This window comes from Urocampus carinirostris, chromosome 15 (genome assembly GCF_059441175.1).
Source record: "Urocampus carinirostris isolate Australia breed hairy pipefish chromosome 15, RoL_Ucar_1.0, whole genome shotgun sequence".
In the NCBI taxonomy this organism is placed as follows: domain Eukaryota; kingdom Metazoa; phylum Chordata; class Actinopteri; order Syngnathiformes; family Syngnathidae; genus Urocampus; species Urocampus carinirostris.
This window is the reverse complement of record NC_142363.1, coordinates 18,459,179-18,482,077: the sequence shown is the minus strand read 5'-3', so window position 1 is coordinate 18,482,077 and position 22,899 is coordinate 18,459,179. Positions and strand designations below refer to the sequence as shown.

General features: G+C 40.3%; 1 protein-coding gene across 1 annotated transcript; it reads right to left on the bottom strand.

The window, feature by feature from the left end:
• Window positions 1-4,395: 4,395 nt before the first annotated feature.
• Window positions 4,396-15,754, bottom strand: LOC148351761 (cannabinoid receptor type 1B-like). The gene is made up of 2 exons (XM_088353931.1): window positions 15,646-15,754; window positions 4,396-8,584 (listed from the first exon to the last, which is right to left on the bottom strand). Exon 2 carries the CDS (start codon window positions 8,546-8,548, stop codon window positions 7,184-7,186), a length of 1,365 nt encoding a protein of 454 aa, XP_088210057.1. The 5' UTR covers window positions 8,549-8,584; window positions 15,646-15,754; the 3' UTR covers window positions 4,396-7,183.
• Window positions 15,755-22,899: the final 7,145 nt, after the last annotated feature.

Genomic DNA, 22,899 nt, shown 5'->3' with positions numbered 1-22,899 from the left:
CTACCGCTGGGAACTCGTTTGACTTGATTGATTTGCCGTTTCGTGATAGTCTGGGTATATCGGATGGTACCTATAATTGACAAATTTGCGTTTTTCCGTTCAGATTTTCTAGTACGTCGTACACGTCTTAAAATGCAAAATAAACGTACTTTGTACGGCAAAAACGTACAGGTTGACAGGAATGAAAATGTATTAAAAGACTTTGAAGATAATTTAATATGAAAACAAATATAAGGATGGATAGGTAATATTTACAAGTACTGCTTGAAAACTCTTCTAAATTTAATTGTCTTTATAGTCTTGGATAACAATGTAGTTAAAAATTATATGCAACGAGATTTAGACATGGCACTGCAGGGTATACACTCAATATTAAGACGTTGAAGAGAAAATATGATTAAAGACTGTCAGGATAGTGGAATGACATTAGAAGGAACCTTGTGCATAAGTAAGAATAAAGAAATAAAGCTCTGGATTTTCTTAGCGTCTGCCCGAGGGCATCAGTTTTAAGATGTAGTGGCCAGGCTGAGGGGAGTCCTTAATAATGTTGCTGGGTCTGCTGTGGTAGCGAGAGCCCACAATGTCCACCTGACTGAGCAGAGAACAGTGGATTATTTTCTGGATTGTGTTGAAAGCTCTCTCCAGTGGCATTTCACACCTAGGCCTTCATTAGTGCTACATCTGAATCAATCCAGCCTTCAATAGCTATTTTATGGCTATAAAACATTTTCAACAGCCACAGCTGTGACACATATAAAAAGCATCAATAACCACTTCATAGAATGACACTAATATTTAGGAAAACAGCCACATTTTTTTCCATCAAAAATATTTTTTAGTTGTACACAAAATCCACCCTCGTACATTCCTCCATAAGATTTTGAATGACTTTGTCATACAGATTATTCGTGCATTTCAGTTCCATCAAGAAGTACTTTAACGCCATCGAAGTAAATGCTCAAAGTCGAGCCTGTCCTGTCATATTACTCGCATAAGTTTCTATTCAATTTAGGGCTGACAAAAATCGTCAGACAGAAGTAGTGCATACTGGGATTTTTTCCCCTTCACTTATTCCTTGTGATACTTTTGTAACCAAACATTATCTAATCAAAGTTTGTGAAACCGCTGACGATTCCTTACGCCAACTCGAAATCTAATTGGCTAAACCAACAATGTTATTGACACTCATGGTATGTCTCAGGGCCTGCAGAACTGATTGTGAAGGCCTCTGAGTAGATTTCTGACCCTGGCAACAAGTAATGGCTTAAATGTAATGGGTTAAATGCTTAAATAGGAAAGCACATATTGGAATCAGCGCAACCAGGGACAAAACAATAACAGGAAGCTGACACACAATTTGAAATTATTTAATAAGTATTCATGGACAAAAAACTAATTAACATCACATGATTCATTTTTAGGCCAACAGAGAAGGCCTTGCAGGCCATGATGACCCACCACTGGATTCATTGAGATGCTCTTAAACGTTTAGGAGGAAAACAAGAATATTTCCAGTTCGCTTGTCGCCCAAGATGTTTTTCCTGTTAACTCCACTAACAGTAACCACATAGAGAGTACAATACACCAGAGAAGAATCTAATGAGAAGGTTCAATACAAGATGTATGAGCTCCCAGGCATGTATGAACTTGGGAGACTAGTCAAAAACGTAGCATGCCTTCACCCTGATCGTAAATGTACCAGTACTGCTTAAAGGAAGTAATATCATAGGTTTAATGGGTGTTTGCATTTTAATAAAAGCGTTTTTATTATGCTCCAATATTTCCATCCTGAGTTGTTTTTTTGTTTTTGGCAGGAGTATCATGCCTCAGTTCATTATGTGAAGACATGTTGCTATTCATGGCTCTCTTAATTAACTCTAGCTCTCGTGCATTACCAGGGTCACTCGACTCTTGTACCACTATGTTCGACTAATTGCAGGACCATTTTGTATTCCCTTACACGCTTGACACCATCTGAACCAAATATGTCTGACCTGATGTATTTGAGCTTGCATCACGTCAAACATTCTCTTGCAGTTCTAAATATGTCCACCGGATGTAACCAAAGCCTGGTGCCTCTCACAGAGCACCTGTATTCAGTGTATTTGCTGACTACCATCAATCAACCAAAGAACATTGAGGAAACCATCCCGATATTATTTTACTTCAAAAAAAGTCACAGATGAGCTGTTTAAGGTTAAACAAAAAAAAATGAAAATAAAAAAAATAGCACCTGGGTGTCGTTGCAGAAGAAGGTTTAGCTTCTTCCTATAATAGATATGAAATCTAACAGCAAAGTTCTTATATTCAAATCTTTTCATTGAGGAAAAAAGAAGAAATAATTTCAATCATTATATCAATCATTTAAATTCAATTTAAATATGTTATTTTTGTGACTTTCCAGTTTATCTGACATGAATAAACTAGTGGAAATAAATTCAATTGATTTTTGGCTTTGTTCCTACAAATGCAGTTGATAAACACATGTTAGTGAAGGAAACACATTAGGGAAAGAAAACCTCAATAACTTTTTTATAATGAAATCTTGCATCCCTGAATCTCGATATAACTGTGAGCCGTCAAAAAGACCCCAGCCAACCAGCTAAGGCACACTTTTTATGCCATTAATTTACTAGTCTGGGTTCCTGCAGATCCTTGAAAAGTCTTAAAAGCCATTTAATTCATTATTTTAATGCCTTAACTGGCAATAAAATGTCTTCAATCCAGTTTTTATAAGTCTTAAAAATGTGAACACAATATATTTGTTTGAACTAAAAGGATTGAGTAACATTTATCAGTTGTCTTTTTAAATAATCCTCCGATTTACTTTGGTGGCAACAAAGTGTGACCAAAATAACAGAACTATCAAAACGGTGATGTGGTTTCAGTCGGGCCTTTTAGATTAGACGCATGTCTTAGGTCTACCCGCAATACAGATAGCAACTTCAGACAAAGACGTGGGAAAGTGTACATGTAATGAGAAGTCCGACAAACGTTTTTTGCTCCGGCTAAAAGCTGTGCCAGGTAATGTGTACGAGGCACCACGTATTGTGTGCAAGAATGTATTTTTTATTTTGTTTTGTTTCATTTGTGTTTGTTTTTTGTCTACTTGGTCTTAAAAGTGGGGTGCATCATTTGAAAACTTAAGCCTGCAATCATGACATTAAGCAGTGTCTGAAACTCACGATAAAAAGTTACAGGACACCAGTGCAGACAACTCTGAAAAGTTGCCTGCCCCATTTTTCACAACTTGAAACAATAAGACGACTAATCGCAAAAAACCCCCCCCAAAACATAGTTGCAAAGTATTAAGGATTAATAATAAGAATATATAACAGAACAACACTTTAAAATTAAGTTTATTATAAACCTACTTATAATATTCATTGAATGTATATGACATCGCTGTTTTTCATCTGCCATCAGTATGTACCTGTATTTACTCATCTTCATTCATGCAATGTTTGCGTTTCGTCGTCTGCTACAAGCCATGTGAACTCCTTTTTCCACGATGCTTTTAATGTACGTCTACGTTTTGAAGCGTCATACATTTTGTCAGCTTCTTCTGAATATTTCTTCTGGGGCAGATGTTTTGGCTTGATTTCTAACCACTTCTCAATTTTTCTTGTGTTCTCTGTGCGTCTTCTTTGGAAAATGATATGCAAATGCATGACCTTATAACGCTCTGGAAAGTCCGGAAGCACAAAGTTATTTGATGCAGGCTTCTGATTGGCTGCCGAGTATGCAAATTGCCAAACGAACCGAAATTTCCAAACCAAACGAAGATTTCGAATTTGGAATAAAGGAAACGTTTGATTTTGGGGAAAAATAAAATGTTTTTTTTTTTCCTTGGAAAAGTTGTCAGCCACCCAGGCGGAGACGTTTTGTAAGTTGTCCGTCCGACGTAAAAGATGCATGCCCTGGGCGTCCGGGCAGACGTTATTTCAGACACTGCATTAAGCCAGGAGATGTACCAAATGTTTTGCCTATATTTCTTAGACACACTCAAATAAACTCTTCTTTTTTCTTTTTCGGGGGGTTTGTTCCGCCCCAAACAGACCTGGTAAAAGTAGAATAAAATCAGATAGGCACAATGAAAAATAAAGAATAAGGGCTAATTTGAACTCAGTTGAGCATTGTTAGCGCATCCTTAATGGAGAAAATATTTAATTTTCAAATTTTTGCGGACCTCTCAAACTATGCACCCCTTGAAACTAGATTTCAAAAGGCATTCAAGAGTTTGGACCTGAACTTGCCTTAAGCTGTAGGAATCCTGGTAAGGATGGTTCTCCAAGCATCTGGCCCCCGAGCTAAAACGAGATTGACACCCCTGAAATGCTTGTTGGTTTCGTCAGACCACAGGATTTATCAATAGTTCTTCAAAGGACATGACGCAAGTATTCATGTTGTTTTCTTAGCATTACAAGGTTTTATTAAAAGATCACTCTCTGTCTTGACAATTTCAAAATATACAGAACTGCATGATGGTTTTGTCAGTCCTAGTTTGTTACAAATTGGTTACAACCACATCTCTGCATCAAAGCTGCATTTCATTTCCAGAATCAAAAAAACATTCACGTTGTTACGGCTGCTGCTTTGAAAAAAGACAACAGAGGAATCTTACAGTAAACAACTGAAGAATTCTGAAATGCCAATCATCACAAGATTCTACTTCTAACCACCCACAGCGGCTTTCAAGTCATGTACGCTGCTTTCTATCAAAGTAGTTCAGTAGTACGTTTTTTTTTCCCCTCTAGATCATTTCAAAATACTACAACACCCACAACTGTGCTATATACTATGATGCGATTGCTTATTCGTCACATATTCTACAGTACTGATCCTTCATGCTTAATATCATGACGATCTAAAAGGAAAGAAGTGTTCCGCAGGTTCGAGAGCGTCCTCCATCCGGGGACCGGTGCTGTGGAATGCTCTTCCCCCTGAGATCCGATCTGCAACCTCAGTGGAAATGTTTAAATCTAAGCTTAAAACAACACACTTCTACTCTATAGCATATGAATAACCTATACTTTTTGTGGACAATATCTCTGTATTATTTGTGATTGCAACATCCTTTGCCTGGTAATCCTTAAAGGGGGATACCACATGTGTGGTCCCTTCTCAAGGTTTCTTCATTTTCCTCATGTTGAGGTTTTGAGTTTTTCCTTGCCCTCATGTTGTTTCCAGATCAGGGGATGGTGTAATAATAGTCTGAAATAATAGTCTGTGAAATAACCTGTGCAGCCCTTTGAGACTCTTTGTGATTAAGGGCTATACAAATAAAAATGACTTGACTTGACTTGAAACCTACAAGACTACCAAACATCAAACACACAAATAAATACAATACATACATAAATACAAAAATAAATATTTATTGTCCCTGCTACCGACTACATATCCCTTGAAGCCTGCTGGGGATGTCTCCAACTCGCTGCAACCCCGAGCAGGAATAAGTGTTGTTGGAAATGCATGGATGGATAAATAAAACATCCTTTCATCAATTTAGTATGACTTTATGAAAACGTAATGACCATCTTGGAGGAAAACGTTTTATGGCGGCTGTGAGTTATAAAAAAGGCCGCTTTGAAAACGTTTCTGACAGAAATGTGGTCAAAACAACACGTTGTTTATGAAGGAGCGAATATTTTACCATAACCTTGTTATATCTTATTCTATTCTTTTTATTTGGTTTTGGAATGGAATGAAAAATCTACTTAGAAGTGGGTTTATTTAAAAAAAAAACACACAGGACCTAAAGAGAATTAAAAATCTCTTATTTTTTAGATGCTTTCCAATTATTAATGGTTGACATATTACCGAAAAATGAATTACTAATCAAGTATGCATTCCACACACAACATAAAGTCAACATACATCACTTTCTGTAATCAAAAATACATGTAAAACAGTCACAAACACAGTTAAAGACGTTTTTGACCAAAGTAAATAAAAAAAAAAGAAGAGAATACATGATTTTCACAGTCAGAATTACTTTAAATATCTTAATAAAAAGTGTGAGAAAAGCGCAATGTTTTAATGATGGATTTGAAACTTTGGCCTTTGGGTGAAAAATAAAAAAAATGACGGTTTTACACTACTTTTATTTGAAATTTCATAACTTGAATGAATAATCCTGAGACAAAAACTAAACCAAAAATATTAGAGCCATTTTATTTCTACAAATAAAACAAATCTTCCAGGAGTCTTGACACTTCTTTCAAATCAAAAATCATATTGAAATCACAAGTCATATTTTGGCATGCTTCATAGTTGTGCTGCCAAAAAATATGTACATATTGTCGCCCCTCTACATACAAGCAACTCTAGTTACAAGAAACTTATGCCATGTCTTCAAAGCGAAAATCTTGCCCGATATACGAAAGGAAATCCAAGATACGAGATTTTCCCACGCTTTCACTAGAAGGCCAAGTGCTTCAGACAGATTACAGGCAGCATCAGTTCTACTCAGTTAGGATGTGCGTTTTTCACCATACACACCTGATCTAGTGTGCTTGAGTTGTGTTTTTAAATTGCGCATTGTTGTGCTCTTTCACTCCACCACCATGCACCGCCGATATCAACCGCCGACTTCCTCGTATGTAAGGGCTCATAATAAACTCACATTTCATTTAATTAATATTCATGTTATTGCTATATTTCTATGTTCAATTATTATTTAAATGCGTTTAGTGATCAGGAAAATGTGGTTTAAAGCTATTTAAAGTGAACTTGGATGATATCGGGAGGCAGGGAGCAGATTAAATGGTGTTCAGTTATGTTTCATAGGGAAAATTGGTTCGAGATATGAGAAATTATAGAGACAAACTCGATCCGGGAACAAATGAATCCAGTATGTAGAGGGGCCACTGTATACATATGCATACACATAGTAGGATTTTCATACTGGTAATGAGAAACAGGAAGTTATCGGTACAGGTTAATAAAAGAGTGATTGTGTTAAGGGTGTAGGTTTGGTCTGGGCATTGGAGGTGACATTGCACATTTTGAAAAAGTGATTCAGAAATAATGGTGGGGACAAAACAATGATTGTTTGATATTAGTGGGCACACATTCCCTCCATCCATAAAACCTTGCCCCTGAATTATGTTATTTTTTACCCAACTCTTAAAAAAGTGAAACCAGCAACATATTACATGATACTTGAGCCATAGTCTGTTCACACTGAATCTGCACCAGAATTTGCATCCGTCACTCCTGAAATAAAAACTCGTGCCAACTTCACACGCCTGCTCTCACCATCGCCCCCGCTTTCTTTACCCCTGACGCTTCTGCTGTTCCAGTCACTGTCTCCACTGTAATCCAGCTGCTGCTCGCCCCTCCGAAACCACCAGCAGATATCCCTGAAGGCTCCTCGCAGGTCTTTGCTCCTCATTGCGTAGATGACAGGATTTACAGTGGAGTTGAGCAGGCAGAGCATGCTGCAGAACGCGAACACCGTCTTCACCGAGTCGTTTACTTTCCCCAACAAGTCATAAACCATGATGGCTAGGAGTGGCCCCCAGCAAATGATTAGGGCCACCAAGATGAGCACCAGAGTCTTGGCCAGTCTTAGGTCCATGCGTGCCTGATCGGGCCTGGCCGTCTGAACTTTGGTGCCTTCTGCCGTGTACACCACCATGTTTCTATGGGAGGTGCGGCTTAGCATGCGCACAGCGTGGTGGTGCGACTTCCACAGGATGAAGATGTAGGCGTAGACGATGAAGAGCAGCAGGCCGCTGGTCATCCCGATCCACAGCATCAGGTACCTCTGGTCAATCAGAGGGAAGATGTCCGAACAGACCGAGTTGAGGCGTTTGCAGTTCCAGCCCAGCAAGGGAAGGAGCGCAAAGGCGATGGACGCTCCCCACATGAGGCTAAAAGCAGCCACTGCTCTGTTCTTGGTCACGATCCTCTTGTACGACACAGGCCTGTGGATGGAGATGTAGCGGTCGATGGCGGTGAGGAAGAGGCTGCCAACTGAGGCGCTAAAGGAAGCGATAACGCCAGCTAGCTTGAAGAGGAAAACTTCTGGGCTGTCCTTCCTGTGGAGGACGTGGAAGTCCAGGAAGCTGTAGACAAAGATGACACTGCCGACGAGGTCTGCCGCCGCCAAGCTGCCGATGAAGTGATAGGACGGTCGTGATCGAAGTGCCTGCGAGTTCAGGATGACGCACAGCACCGTCAGGTTCTCCAGAACCGTAAACGTGCCCAACGTGAGGGCCAAAATGGCCACGGCCAGTTGCTGGCCCGGAGTCAGGATCATAAAACACTCCATGTTGTCCACTAAGTCTTCCCCGCATTGCACTGCTACATCGTCTGTCGCGTTAGGCAGCAGAACATCCGACACGTTGGTGGGAAAGATTGCCGCCACACCAGTGTAGATGACCTTGTTGGTGTCACTGATTGACGCATGGAGCAGTTTGTCCGGGCGGAAGCCAATCTTGGCGGAACTCTTGTGGTAGAGGGCATCGTTGGAGTCCAGGTACGGCGCTGTCGTCGTCAGCGTGCTCATGGTGGCAACTGACAACCTCAACAACTTCATGGCAGACCGGTGGTGCTCGTGAAGAGTACTGGGTTGCTATAAAGAAATACAAATTATTTTTTTCTATACAATAATATCGCATTACATACTGTACATGTACATACTTGAACTTAGGACACAGTATATTCGGCATCTGTAACGCATTTGATTAAATGGACTCTGTAATATTTGACCACCAGTGTTGGAAATGTTACTTTTAAAAAGTAATTAGTTATAGTTGAGTACTTCTTCCAAAAAGTAACTGAGTAGTAAGTGAGTTACTCTATAGTAAAAGTAACTAGTTACCAGGGAAAGTAACTTTTTTGTTACTTTCAAAATAACTAATGGTATGTTAAAGAATTTGTTTTCGAGTCAAAGAGAGAGGAACAGACATGTAGTTGTGTTATAGAACCGTGTGATATTTATCGCACCTCACTTGCAACAGATATATCCTACACTTGTAGTTAAACAAATATAAACAGTAAATAATTTAACAAAATAGCAATCAGCAGTAAACAATATAAAGTGAGTAATAAATTAAATTGAAAAATTGGGGGGAAAAGAAACAAAAGAAAAAAAATACTATAACCAAAGGAAAAAAGAGCTAAAAGGAGGAAAAAGAATAAAAAATTGTATTTACACATTAACACTGAAAAGAACAGAAAACAACATGAAAATATTTATAAATCTACAAAAGCAGGATAAAATGCAAAACAAATGTAACTTTTTTTATGCTCAACAATTTCAAGACAACAACCCAGAACCCCTGTAAAAAATGTATTATGATCAATCAAATTAAAAAACAAAATATTTCGAAGGGAACAGGCTCTTGATTGGTTGCTGCCGGCTGCTGTCGTTCACTTCCAGGAGCTGGTTCATAGAACTGGTCCAGTCACGAATGACACGAGGTGGTTGGCGCATAAATGACAAAAGACTAAGCGCATTAGTCAATAGTTTTTACTAACTACTATATTTGTAATTGCTATCTAACTATACCGTATGGTAGTAGCTATTTTGAATGGTGACATGATCCGAAAACACATGACGTAAACAACTCAGAGGGGAGCGGATAACCGCGCCCATAGAAACTGTCAGGATGACACTCCGCGGTTTGGCGTTCTACAACCAAAGTAGTGCACCACTTTTAAATGTAAATTTAAATGTTCTGAATTCATATAGCACTTTTCAAGTCAATGAAGACCTCCCAAATCAAAAGATCAAAGCGCCGCCGCCGAGTGGCAGCCTTTCCAGCAGCTCCCCTGTTATCTCACACTTTTTGTGATTTATTGTTTTATTGTCTGCTTCTATCTTCGGTGTTTTTCGTCCTGTTTGACAACTACACTTTGGATTACTTTATATCCCGTGGACATGGGTTTTTACGCACAAAAATGCGTTTATTCGAGGAATCAACTCCTTGCCCTGAAGAATTCTCATGCCAGCGTGATGAGGGGGCCTATCGTGGATGGAGAGCCGAAGCTAGCTAAGCGGCTAGCGGGGTTATAAGTCTTCAGTACCGTCCGTAATCATGGTAAATGTGAACTTTCTACCAAATAAGACTGACGAACTGGCTGTGCTGGTGAAAAAAATCAAAGCGTACAGGGCGTGCAGTTTGTTGTGTTTTACGGAAACGTGGCTCACGTCTGGCATCCCGGACGCTAACGTGGAGCCACCTGGAGCTACCCGGACCGGAGCTATCCGGAGCTAACCGGCTTCAGCGCTGTTAGACAGAGACAAGAAAGCCTGCGGGAAGCGGAAAGGAGGTGGACTCGCTATCTACGTGAACACGAGGTGGTGTAACCCTGGGCACAATGATTTCCGTCTGCCGCAGAGACGTCGTACTTTTGGACTGGCGTGTGACGTCATCCACTGCGCTGTGGCTAAACTACAACAAGCACCCCAAGGGCATCATGTTAATCTGTTAATAAACAACAAGGGAGACTGCTGGAAGTGTGAATTTCCCTATGGGGATGAACAAAGTATCTATCCATCCATCTATCTATCAAAGTGCTTTTCCCTATTACACACTAACTAACTGATAGCAGCATCAGTCATGCAAGACAACTACCTGCTATCGGGGGCATTAGAGATTCAGTGTCTTGCCCAAGGACACTTCGACATGTAACACGGAGGAGCCGGGAAACAAACCTGCGACCGCTTTGTCCCAAAACGAGCACTCTACCCCCTGAGCTAATGCTGCCCTTGACTGTCAGTAACAATAACTGTGTTGTAACGGCATAAAAAAATTGTTATCTCGAAAAAACAACGCTGTTATGGAGTTATTCATAATGGCATTATTCCCCACACTGTTGACCTCTACATATCACTGCATTGTGTAGTGCAACGGAAAACAAGTGCTACAAAGCACAAGGAAAAATACAAACTGCAGATACTCAAAGTGACCAAACTTCCCCTTTTTTTTCTCATTTTTCGACATGGTTTTGGGTCTGGGGGTACCCTCGTAGAAAGATTGTAGGCAATCATGTCAGTTCCCTTTATGTGAGTCTCATGTCATGTAAAATAAATAGAGATTTCTCAATTTAGTATTTTTTAAAAATGCACGTTTATATGATATAAGATTACTGTATACTCAATATTGTTTCCACACGTACACAACATCCCTTTAAGAAAAAAAGAATACCACTGTGCTGGCTTGAGAATCAATGTTGAATTGTTTTAATTACCATCGGTAATGTGATAGCCAACCTAGTTATCGAGTGCTGCATGTCCTGCATATTTTTTGAGTTTTTCTGCTCCAATGTAGGTAATTACAATCATTCATCCAACCATCTTCTGAGCACTTATCCTCACTGTGGTTGCCGGGGTGCCTCCCAGCTATCTTCGGGCAGTGGGCAGGGGACACCCTGAAGTGGTGGCCAGCCAGTCGCAGGGCACACAGAGACAAACAACTTACTTATTAATTCACACCTAGGAGCAATTTGAACAAGCCAATTAACATGGCATGCATGTTTTAGGAATGTGGGACTAAATCGGAGGGCCTGGAGAAGACCCACAAAGGCAGGGGGAGAATATGCAAACTCTGAGGCTACGGTAGCTGAACTTGAAATTTGAATCTCCACACCGTGGGGCTGCCGCCTCATACCAATCACCTGGGTCATTATCAAGCTCCCACACAGATGCTATCAAGCTAAAAGTTTACATCACCTCAGTTGGAGACAAGAAACCCCCAAAACATGCAGCGCTCTAGGACAGGCATAGGACCTAATACAAGGGTTGTACTATAAATTTCTAATTAGGGTACTCTATTTTTTTAATTCAAACTTAAAGAGTATTTCCATTCAAATTCGTTTTGCACCAAAGACAAGTAAAGCAAAAGATGACAATCATGAAAACTGAGAATAAAAAAAAAATTACCCTCTCTAATATTGCACAATCAATTTCACGCTCTTTTTGAGTGTTTTTTGCTGCGTTTCAAAAGCATACGAAAGAAAAATCTTTTGTATATTCTATTGTTATGTGACATAATTTGATGATGTTTATTTGTCGGAAGTCAGGACTAGTAGTCATATTTAGGTAATTCATTTATTGAATTTTGATATGATAACAAAATGTGACAATATGTAAACTGTCATGACCAGAACCGAATCAGGACCCAAATGCGTAGCGTTAGCCACAGGTTTATTGATAAAAAGAGGAAGGGGAGCGCCCGCTATCCGGTGCTCGCTGGACGCGGGAAGCAAGCCGCTCACACAATCGGATCGTGATCCGAATACGGAAATGGATCTTCCAAAGCGGCAGATGGCGGTGTCAAGGACAGAAACAGGTCGATAGCCGAGACAGGAGAGCAAAAACGTGGTCAGGATCAAAAACGGGTCGTAGGCCGGAGACAGACGGGGAGATTAGGAATGGACGGGTGGAAAAATGGGTGCAAAACCAGGACAGGCAGGAGTCAGGGTCAAAATGCTTGCCTTGTAACAACAGAGGTTCGCTGACGGACTGACAACCGGAGAGTGAAACGACCTGGCTTAAAAAGGGACAGGAAACCAATCAGGTAGCCCGCAGCGGCTGGCGCCAAATGAGCGGACACAGGTGATGCTAATCAATAATCATGACAAGGACACTTCGACATATAACACGGAGGAGCTGGGAATCAAACCGGCTACCTCTTGGTCCCAAGACGACACTCTACCTCCTGAGCCAATGCCGCCAATCATGATGAATATCTTGCCGCCACCTTCTACTTTTTGTTTCCTGGTCGCTGTCTTCTTCGATGTTTTCTTTCTTTCAGCATGAGAAAAAACGTTAACTCCTATAAAAATTAAACCATTTTCTATATTTTTAATTTCATATTTCCTCCCCTGCCTGCACTTCTCTGGTACTCTGATTGTTTATCGTCGGGCAATATAAATTGTTTTAGCTGATTTTAGAAGACTTCAATTAAAACAAACCCTGCTCCGAAAAGTCTTCAATCGAGGCTAATTTGATTCCCAAAAAGTTTAGGCACAATAATTGAAATTATATCAAATTCAACATACACTTAACATAAATTGCATGTGCTAAAGAATGAATTGGTAATTTAAAAAAACATGCAGCTCAATTAGCTGAACACAATCAAGTAATTATCAATTTCTGGAATCCGGCATTCTGGAATACCATTTATCTTCAATATGTTACATAGTAATTGTATAAATAATGCAAATACTGTAATATGAAAATTCAATAATTTTGAAAAAGAATAGAATAAAATAGAGTAGAATATACATTTATTGTCATTGTTACAAAATGGGTTAACATATTGTGACAACGAAATTGGGCATGACACTCCAGGTTCACACATTCACAGTGAGGTAAAGAAACCAAGAAGATAAAGGAACAGAGAAGATAAGCAATAAAACAAGGAGGATAAGGTTATAGTTATAGTTAAAAATCTAAAAATTGTGAAGATAAATAAAAAGGACCTTAAATACTGACCAAAATTAACCATTTAATCTATTTTATAAACCTTTATTTCCACAATGTCAAGATTACTGATATGACTCACCTGTGCCCGCTCATTTGGCGCCAACTGCCGCGGGTTCTGATTGGCTCCCTGTCACTATTGGAACCCAGTCCTGTCAGTCCCCGGTTGTCAGTCCGTCAGCAAATCTTAGTGTAAACTAGGCAAGTCTTTTTCGACCCTGACTCCCACCTGTCCCGTTTTTGCTTCTGTCTGTCTCCGGCTACGACCCGTTTTGATCCTGACCATGTCTGCTTACCCATCCCGGCTTACGGCCCCTTTTTGTCCCCGACAACGTTTACTCTCCCGTTCTGTCTTACGACTCGTTTCCGATCCCTCACACCGCCATCCCTCGCCACGGAAGATCCACTTCCGTGTTCGGATCACAATCCGAGTACGAGAGCGACTTGCTTCCCGCGTCCAGCGAGCACCGGAACACGGGCGCTGCCCTTCCTCTTTCCTTCAATAAAACTTGTGAGAAACGTAACGCAATTGGCTCCTGTTTCCGTTCTGGTCCTGACAGTAATTGTGTAAATAATATGAATAACGTGAAAATTCTGTGATTTTGAAAAAGAAAATCTAAAAACTGTGAAGATAAATAAAAAGGACCTTAAACACTGACTAAAAATAACCATTTAATCTATTTTATAAATCTTTATTTCCCACTGATTCATTTACTGTATTTCAATTACCATGTAAATAAATCAATTGAAAGATTAAAAAGCCTAGCTACGTGACCTACAAATTGACTTAAAGGGCTGAGCACAAATGTTTAAATTATCTTTGACCTTATTAGAGCGTGTCCCAATGACGCCAGCTTCTCCACAAATACAATTGTGTCAGTCCAAGCAATACGGCTAAGTGCTAAAAGATGCACGATGATGTCATTGTCTTCCCGGAGCAGACAAGACAATAGTGAGAACGCCGACAGTTGATGTCGAGCCGCCTCAAGGGAAATCACGGCGTGGAAGATGCGGGGCAGTCGGGGCTTGCTTATCAATTAAAATCGGGTCATCCGACCGTTGGCTCTTTCATTGCGTGATCATCGCTTTAATGAAGTGTCAAAATGTCTGCCCATCTGGGTAATTTCAATTAGCAGCAAATATGTTTGGCGTAGACGCTGTGTTGACTTTTAATCAAGCATGAGAGTTCATCAGGGGAGTTCAAATTCTTGACAAAAAAAACCCCTCTAGAGTTTTTCGTACAAAAAAACTTTGTGGGTTTAATGTACCGTATTTTCTGGACAATTAGGTGCACCTAAAATTGAAAGCCTCTTATAATCCGGTGCGCCTAATATACAGGGAAATAAGGTGGATTTTTGTGCTTTCTCTTTGCCTTTTTACACCCCAAAAAAAACCCCAACTTTTCCCCACTTTTATTCTTACAATACAGGGTTCGCACGAGTACTTGAAATCCCTAAAAAATGTGGTTACTTGTAAACGCTTTAAATTGTTGCCATGTTTCTCAACAAGTCTGCCTAAAATCGACACCTTTCTTCTTGCCTCGTGGTTAAAACTACAGCTGCAAAAATACTATTTTAAAAAACACAGTAATACTACAATACTACAAAATTATGACTTACAGAAATACAACTACAGTAATACTACAAATATACTACGAAACGTCTACTGTCAAAAAACTATAAAAACTACCACAGAAATACTACAAACAGACAGAAATACTAACAAAATGCTACAGATATACAAAAATTGTGTTATGGAAATACACCAAGAACGTCACTGTAGAAATACTACAAATACTCTAAAATAAAAGTACAATAATACTAGAAAATTACTATAGAAATACTACAAAAATACAGCTGCAAAAATCCTATTTAAAAAAATCTTAGATAATTATGACTTACAGAAATACTACAAATATACAACTACAGTTATACTACAAATATATTATAAACTTTCTACAGTAAAAAAACCTACAAAAATACTTCTGCAGAAATACTACGATGCTGTGCTTCCAAGGCAGTGGAGTATTTCTGTATTTCTGACGTCCTTCATTAAGGAAAAGAGAGTTTTAAAAATGCTATCATTTTGGGGGGCACTCAGGTTGAATTTGGGGGTGCTTGAGCACCTTCAAAAACGAGTTGCTCACGCCCCTGTCTCACTGTGCAAAACAAAATAAAGATTGGAACCGTGCATGTACGTACCTTGACTCTGTGCTGAACTTCATCTTCATTTCATTTCGCCTCAGCATCTGCGGCCCGTGAAGAAGTCAACAAAACGAAGTTGCGATGTGCTTTGTGGCCACTCGCCCGCTGTTTTATCGCATCTTGACTGAGAGTGGAAGCAGGCGGGCAGGCGGTGAGTATGAGTGAGTGTGTGAGAGTGAATGTGTGAGAGTGCCTGAGTATGTGTGTGCGCTCAGTCATGTGAATGTGCGCCCACCCACTCACCCCAAACCACCTTTTTACTAATGAATGAAGGGAGAGGCCGCTGCATGCACTCACTCACACTTTCAATTAATGGTTTAAGCATTGATTAGATTAGAACATATTCATGTTGTATTGTTATGAATAAAACAAGTTAATGAATGAATTGGTTATGAATAGATATTTACACCTTCATGTCAATTAAAGCTTAAAAAGACAAACTAAATATCTAAAACATGACATCTTATTCAATATTGGAAGATGGGGGCGCTGTATCATGGGGATCGACTCTCGCTGTTACTTATCATTTCTACTGATTAAACGAGGGGCCCAAAACATTTTATTTCACATCGCAAAAAGAAAACATCAAACTGAGTAATCCGGGTTGGAACACAGAGAAATATCTTTTGTTGTCGCCCCAATTTTTTTTTTGCAATTGAGTATTTGCAGATGAGTGTAGCTTGGGCATCTTAGCTGAAAAACAAGTGGGACAATAGCTTGAAGACTTACCTTGTCACGAGACCGGACCAGAACGGAGGCAGGAGGCAGGAAGGATGAACTCATTCACGTTAACGCTCAGTACTTTTATGAATGAAATAAAAGTCGTCCAACACTCAGGGACAAAACAGAACAAAAACAGGCAAACAGGAACTAAGACTAGGGATACTCACGAAACCGGCTTTTACTCAAAACGTGAAAACACAGGTTTCCTCTGAATCAAACAAAACAGGACAGAGCAAAACAGAACAGAAAATGCAATGAACCAGCACCCGCAATACCCACAACCCACCCTTAAGAAGCACACACGCCAATTAGCTGATCTACTACAGCCGGTGCCCAGGGGGCGGGGCAGCCGGTCGCCACGGCGACCATGCTGGACACGACATACCTAATACCTTGTCAAATTGAATCACTATTTGGAAAATTAAACATTGTATTTTAAACAAGCTACGTCGTGTTCTATAGTTATAGGGTCACTAAATGTGAGAGGATGTGGAAGTAAAGCGACTGAGTGGAAGAAAGAGGAGATCAGAAGGATGATGACTCTACCTTTTCTCTTTTTTTGATTTAATTTGTTTTTTTATTTGTTTGTCTTGCTGTCGGTCACCCTTCTCGATATCTGTGTATCATTTGCCATCATATAGATTTAAGATCAAGGGATGGTGTCATATGCAGCCCTTTGAGACTCTTTGTGATTAAGGGCTATACAAATAAACATGACTTGACATGCTTCCCAGGGTGAGTCTAGGCGTTTCTAAAAGTTGCCAATTTGAGATGTCCAATTTACAGCTATAAAATCTATGCAACTATGTATTTTACTTTGGCCAATTTTTTTTAGACATTTTGAAAGAGTAGTAAATGTTTGATTTCTCTTTCCAGAAGTCAAGCAATGATTGTGCACACTTGTGAGCAATAATGGTGCGTAAAATTGAATCGCGAGTGGCGTTATGCCTTCCGAGCATCTGCATATCGTTGTTTTGAGAATATTATTGGCTAACCAATGTGTCAATCATCGTGTGAATCGGGTACTACTTGCTAAACATCTCATCTCATCTCATTAGCTGCACCGCTTATCCTCAGTAGGGTCTCAGGGGTGCTGGAGCCCATCCCAGCAATCATCGGGCAGTGGGCAGGGGACAACCTGAAACTGGTTGCCAGCCAATCGCAGGGCACACAGGGACAGACAACTCGCTCGCTCATTCACACCTAGGGACAATTTGGACCGGGCAATCCACCTGAAATGCATGTCTTTGGAATGTGGGAGGAAACCGGATTGCCCGGAGGAAACCCACGCAAGCACGGGGAGAACATACAAACTCCGCACAGTAAGTCCGGTAGCTGGATTTGAACCCACACAGGAGGTTCCCAAGACCTTAGAACTGTGCTGCACACGCGCTAACCACTGCTGCCCTGGCTAAACATATTAGGAGCTAATGGAGGCGATCTCTGTTTTATCAATTTTTATGCGGGCTGTGTACCGTGAAAAAGCCTGCTATTGGCCAAGAGTCATGTCAATCAAAGGGTCAGAGGATAATGGCCATATTGGAAATACTTTTACAAGTCTGTTTATTTGCAAACGGAAATTATGTGGCGAAAAGAACAGATTACAACAAGAAACGTCCAACGATGCAGAAATGCTTTTAGGCGGACTTTTTTTAAAATCTGTCGGCATTATGTGTTTTGGAAAATATTTTACACGTTCGGATTCACTGGACGGTCCTAAATGTAACGACTCCATACGTGCATATAATTATCTCAATCATCCAATTTGAGGTTAAGCTTCCTAATAATATGTGGAACATTGAATGGGTCATTTTGTGCTGATTAAAAGAGAGGCCAAATGAACATCTTATTCTACATTGTGAAGTAAAAACATCCTAAGGTGGGGGCACTGTATCCCCGGGTTCTATTGTAGCCGTTAATTATAATTTCTACTGATTAAATTAGGGGCTGAGAAAAGATCTTGATCCACATCCTAAAGACAAAACATCAAAACGAGGGGATGCTGTATCCCAGGATAATACTATAGCTGTTACATGTAATACGAAATGGTACATGTAATTTGTACTGATTAAAATGAAAACATGGTAAAGTGAGGATGCTGTATCCCAGTGGTCTATTCTACATCTCAAAGTGAAAGTATTGTAAGGTGGGAACGCGATATCCCAAAGTACAGCTGTAGCCGTTACGTGTACAGACGTTTCCCTACTTACAACCATTCGACTTACGTAAAACGGTAGATGCGAACATTTCTTTCGGGATGTCGAAAAATGTCCGGACATCGCTGTAGGTTAGATTTTGTGTTGTGTGCACCTTTTTCCGAGTACAGGACAGTACTGTAGTGCTTCTTTCCGCCGCTACCGGTGTGTGGTGGCGCTGTGAGAGGTCACCCAGCATCCACCCCGAAGAAGAATCTCGCTTCCTCTAGTTCGTGTGTAAACATTCTATACTGTATCTCCAGTGCGATAAGCACTTTGACATTTTTCTTGTTTAATATCTCGTGCATCCACTCAATATAGTTGGTGTAAAAATTAAAGAAGAGGCGAGCCGTTTCATTTGAAATGAATGTGGAATAAGAAAGCTCGATGCGGTTGAAAAAATGGTCGAACGCTTTTTTTGGCCACTTTTTATTGCGGTGGAGGACCTCTTGAAGCACATCTTCCAAAAGTAAGTTAAAATCATTTTTATTTATCTCTATCGAGCATATTATTCTATGAAATGTTTATTTTTAAGTACAAAACAATACAGGTTACTTATACAAGCCTTAAACATACTTATATAAACCCTAAACATACAAAATATAGCACTGAAGCAACTTTTACTTTTTCCCGATTGAATTATGGGCCGGAAAAAACATCTTATTCCACATCCACAGCAAGATAAGAAGCTGACTGGGAAATTAATTAGTATGCTTAGCAAAAAGTAAGCAGTTTTTATTACTTCTGTACTGCCAAATATCACATCAACTTATTCTTCTTCATACAGTGAGAACAACCTACATGATTAGAAAATATATTACAAGCAAGCACTATCCATGAATGCTTTCGTTCTGTGTACATTGTTACAAAGAATGACAATACAAAGGAAATTATTATTATTATTATTATTTATTGAGGATTTAAAGTTAGTCAATTTTAGTTTTATTTGTTGTCGTGAATATAATGAATTCATTTCTATAAATTCCCTAAAATAGGGTGCCGGAATTACCAACCTGTGCCTTTAATGTGTCACAAAAGCACATACTGTCATAGCTACAAAATCTTTTTTCTCTAAAAATGTGAAAGCCACAATTACTGCAATGCCGATGGTATTGTATGTGATACTCAGAATATCGGGACAAAATAGTTTTTCCATAGCCATCTTTAGAGCCTTCTCTGAAAAGCAGGAGAATCCTCTTCACCGAAAAACTACGGTGAAGGTTTTCTATCTCAGTCATATCAGGAGGCTTTGCTATTGGTAACCATGGAAACTAGTATTATCTTCCATGTGGGGAAGCAAACCCCTACCCAAAAAATGGCCTGGAAAAAGATGGGTGCTGCCAGGCTGTACTTGCTCAGGACAGACAGGAGTGAGTGATGCCTGATGACCCTGGCGATTAAGGGATCCTTGAGCATTGAAGGAGCTGACATCGTTGTGTCGCTTTAACGTATAATTTGTCCTGACTTAAAGAGGGGCAAAAAACATCTTATTCTACATTGTAAAGTGAAAACATCGTAAAGTGAGGATGCTGTATCGGGTTCTACTGTAGCTGGTACTTATTCAGTGATACCTCTACTTACGAATGTCTCTACACACGAAAGTTTCAGGTTACGAAGAACCTGAATGGGAAAATATTGCCTCAAGTTAAAAAGGCGTTTCAGGATACGAAGTCAAAAATACAGTACAGTATGCGCTGCTACTAGCCGCCCTGAGAGTTTCCCGAACATAAACAAAATGGCTGCGTGTATCCAAGCCTGCTCTTCGCGTCACCGTCACAGGCGAGACTTCAGAGATGAGGAGGAGAAGGGGTTTCCACAAGATGGCGGGGAGGAGGATGCAGCTATCATTCAATCAGCCTAAATAAAAGACATTTTGGCAAAATGTCATGAAGTCTTGGAATCACCTGGAAAAAGTGTTGACAAGTCGGTCTATTTATTGTTCTTTATGATGTCTGCCTCGCGTATCGCCGACAGATTGTCAAAAGCAAAAGCAGACGTCATTGGATCAGTTTTTCAAGAAATGCGAGGCAAAAAGGTAAATACATATTCTTATTAATTCCCATACATGTAAATATTTTTTTTTAATTTCGTGCCTCTCGGTTTATGTTTATAATGCGGTAATCTAATTTTAACATGTATTTGTTTCATGTTCTGATGCTCTTTTATGATTTAAAGAAAAAAAACATCTTACTATACTTTTGCGGGGCTTGGAAGGCATTGGCGGACTTACATTCAAAATGCGTCTCTACTTACTAAGTTTTCAGGTTACAAAGCTACTCCCAAAACGAATTAAATTCGTAAGTGGAATCACCACTGTAATTTGTAATGAGTCCGAAAAAACATCTTATTCCACATCGTAAGGTGGGACGCTGTATCAAGGGGGTCTACTGTAGCTGTTACTTATATTTTGTACTGACTGTAAGTGTGCAGTCCAGGGTTCAAATCCAGAGACTGTAGCCTCTCCTTGTGGAGTTTGAATGGTCTCCCGGTGCCTACATGGGTTTCCTCCGGGCACTCCAGTTTCGTCCCATATTCCAAAAAACATGCATGTCAGTGTCAAGAACCGGAACAGGAGGAGGACCCAGATGCGTGACGTTTCTCACACAAGCTTTATTTTACGGGAAAGGGGGCGGTCATGCACGGTATCCCAAACGACAGTGATTTGGTGATCGCTGGGCGGAAGACGTAAGGCAGCAGTCTGGCGTGGAACGACAGGAAGCCAGAGGCCGACGAGATCGATACCAATTGCACGAGCAGATATCGGACAGATGGGGTCTGTACCGGACAGGACGGGACAGACAGGATTGATATCAGATACAGGAGACTGGAGACAGATATCAGACAGGACGAGACAGACGTGATCGATACCAGACACTGGAAATCGATATCAAACAGAACAAAATAGCCAGGAACGATACTGGAGATCGATATTAAACAGGACCAACGATACCGGACAGGAAACACAAGCAGGAAACCGGACAGAGTCAAAACACACGTCTTGCGGGTGCAGAGGTTCGTTAACGGACTCACAAAGGGTAAGTAAGAGCACTGAGCTTAAATAGTGAAGCCAATCAGTCAACGAGCCGCAGCTGGCGCCAAACGGGCGGGGCCAATTGGGTGCCATGACACCGTGACACTCAGGTTAATTGGCTTGTCCCAAATTGTCCCTAGGTGTGAATAAGCACAGGAATGGTCTGCATTTATATAGCGCTTTTCAAGTCAAGACTCCCCAAAGCGCTTTACAGTGTGCTTCATATTTCCCAATAGCGGCCGTGCAGCCATGTAAGGCGCTAACCTGCTTTATTGGGGGTGTTAGGGGTTCAGTGTCTTACCCAAGGACACTTTGACATGTAACACGGAGGAGCCGGGATTCGAACTGCAATCTCTTGATTCCAAGACGAGCGCTCTACCTCCTGAGCCACTGCCGTTGTCTGTCTCTCTGGGCCCTGAGACTGGCTGGCAACCAGGCCGTCTGCCCGAAGATGGCTAGGATGGGCTCCAGCACCCCCGTGACCCTACTGAGGAGAAGCGGTGCAGATAATGGATGGATGGCTAAATGAGGAGCCGAAAATACATCTTATTCTGCACCATTAAGGGAAAACATTGTGAGGTAGGGACACTGTATCCCAAACTACTACTCTAGCTGTGGTTTATAATCCGTATTGATTAATTGGGGTCAAAATAGGGTTAAGTAAAATTAGCTTTCATCACCAAGGTCTGTATGAAAAATTCCACTTTCCTTTTCGTAGGCAGCTGCACAATTATTTCAAATTCTAATTATCGTGTTGAAGTTGCATGCAAATCCGAATGGTGCAAGTGAATCGCATCTTGAGTTGAGTGTGATTGTGCTATAGCTGGAGAGACCATTTTTTTTTCATCCAATCAACAAGCAGCAGGCAGGCCGCTGTCACACCAATTAGCTTCATTATTTCAGTCAAGAAGAGATTTTTCAACACGCTGCAGCCTAAAAAAAAATGACAAGGGACTTGTGACGGTCGTGCAATGAAAATCAAACTCGTTTTTGTTTTTTTTCTTTGTTTGTTCCCCTCTGTCAACTGAAGAAGCTTAGCACCATCGATTTTAGTGCCTTGTTCACCGCTGCAGGAAAAAAAAATTCATATTTGATATTGATTTGCTGTTTGAGCCCTTTAATACGTTTTCTAATTTTATTTTACAAAAAAATGTAAAAACAATTGGATGGCAGTGATATATTTGTCTTTCTTGTTGTTTTTTTCTGGGATATGTTACAGCTTACACAATGAGGGTTTTTTTCCAGGCCGGCAAACAAAAATGCTTAAAATATAATGAAGACACATATTTGAATAAAAATAAC

Excerpts from the sequence above, each read along its gene's own strand:
- LOC148351761 (XM_088353931.1), bottom strand. The coding sequence starts at position 8,548 with ATGAAGTTGTTGAGGTTGTCAGTTGCCACCATGAGCACGCTGACGACG.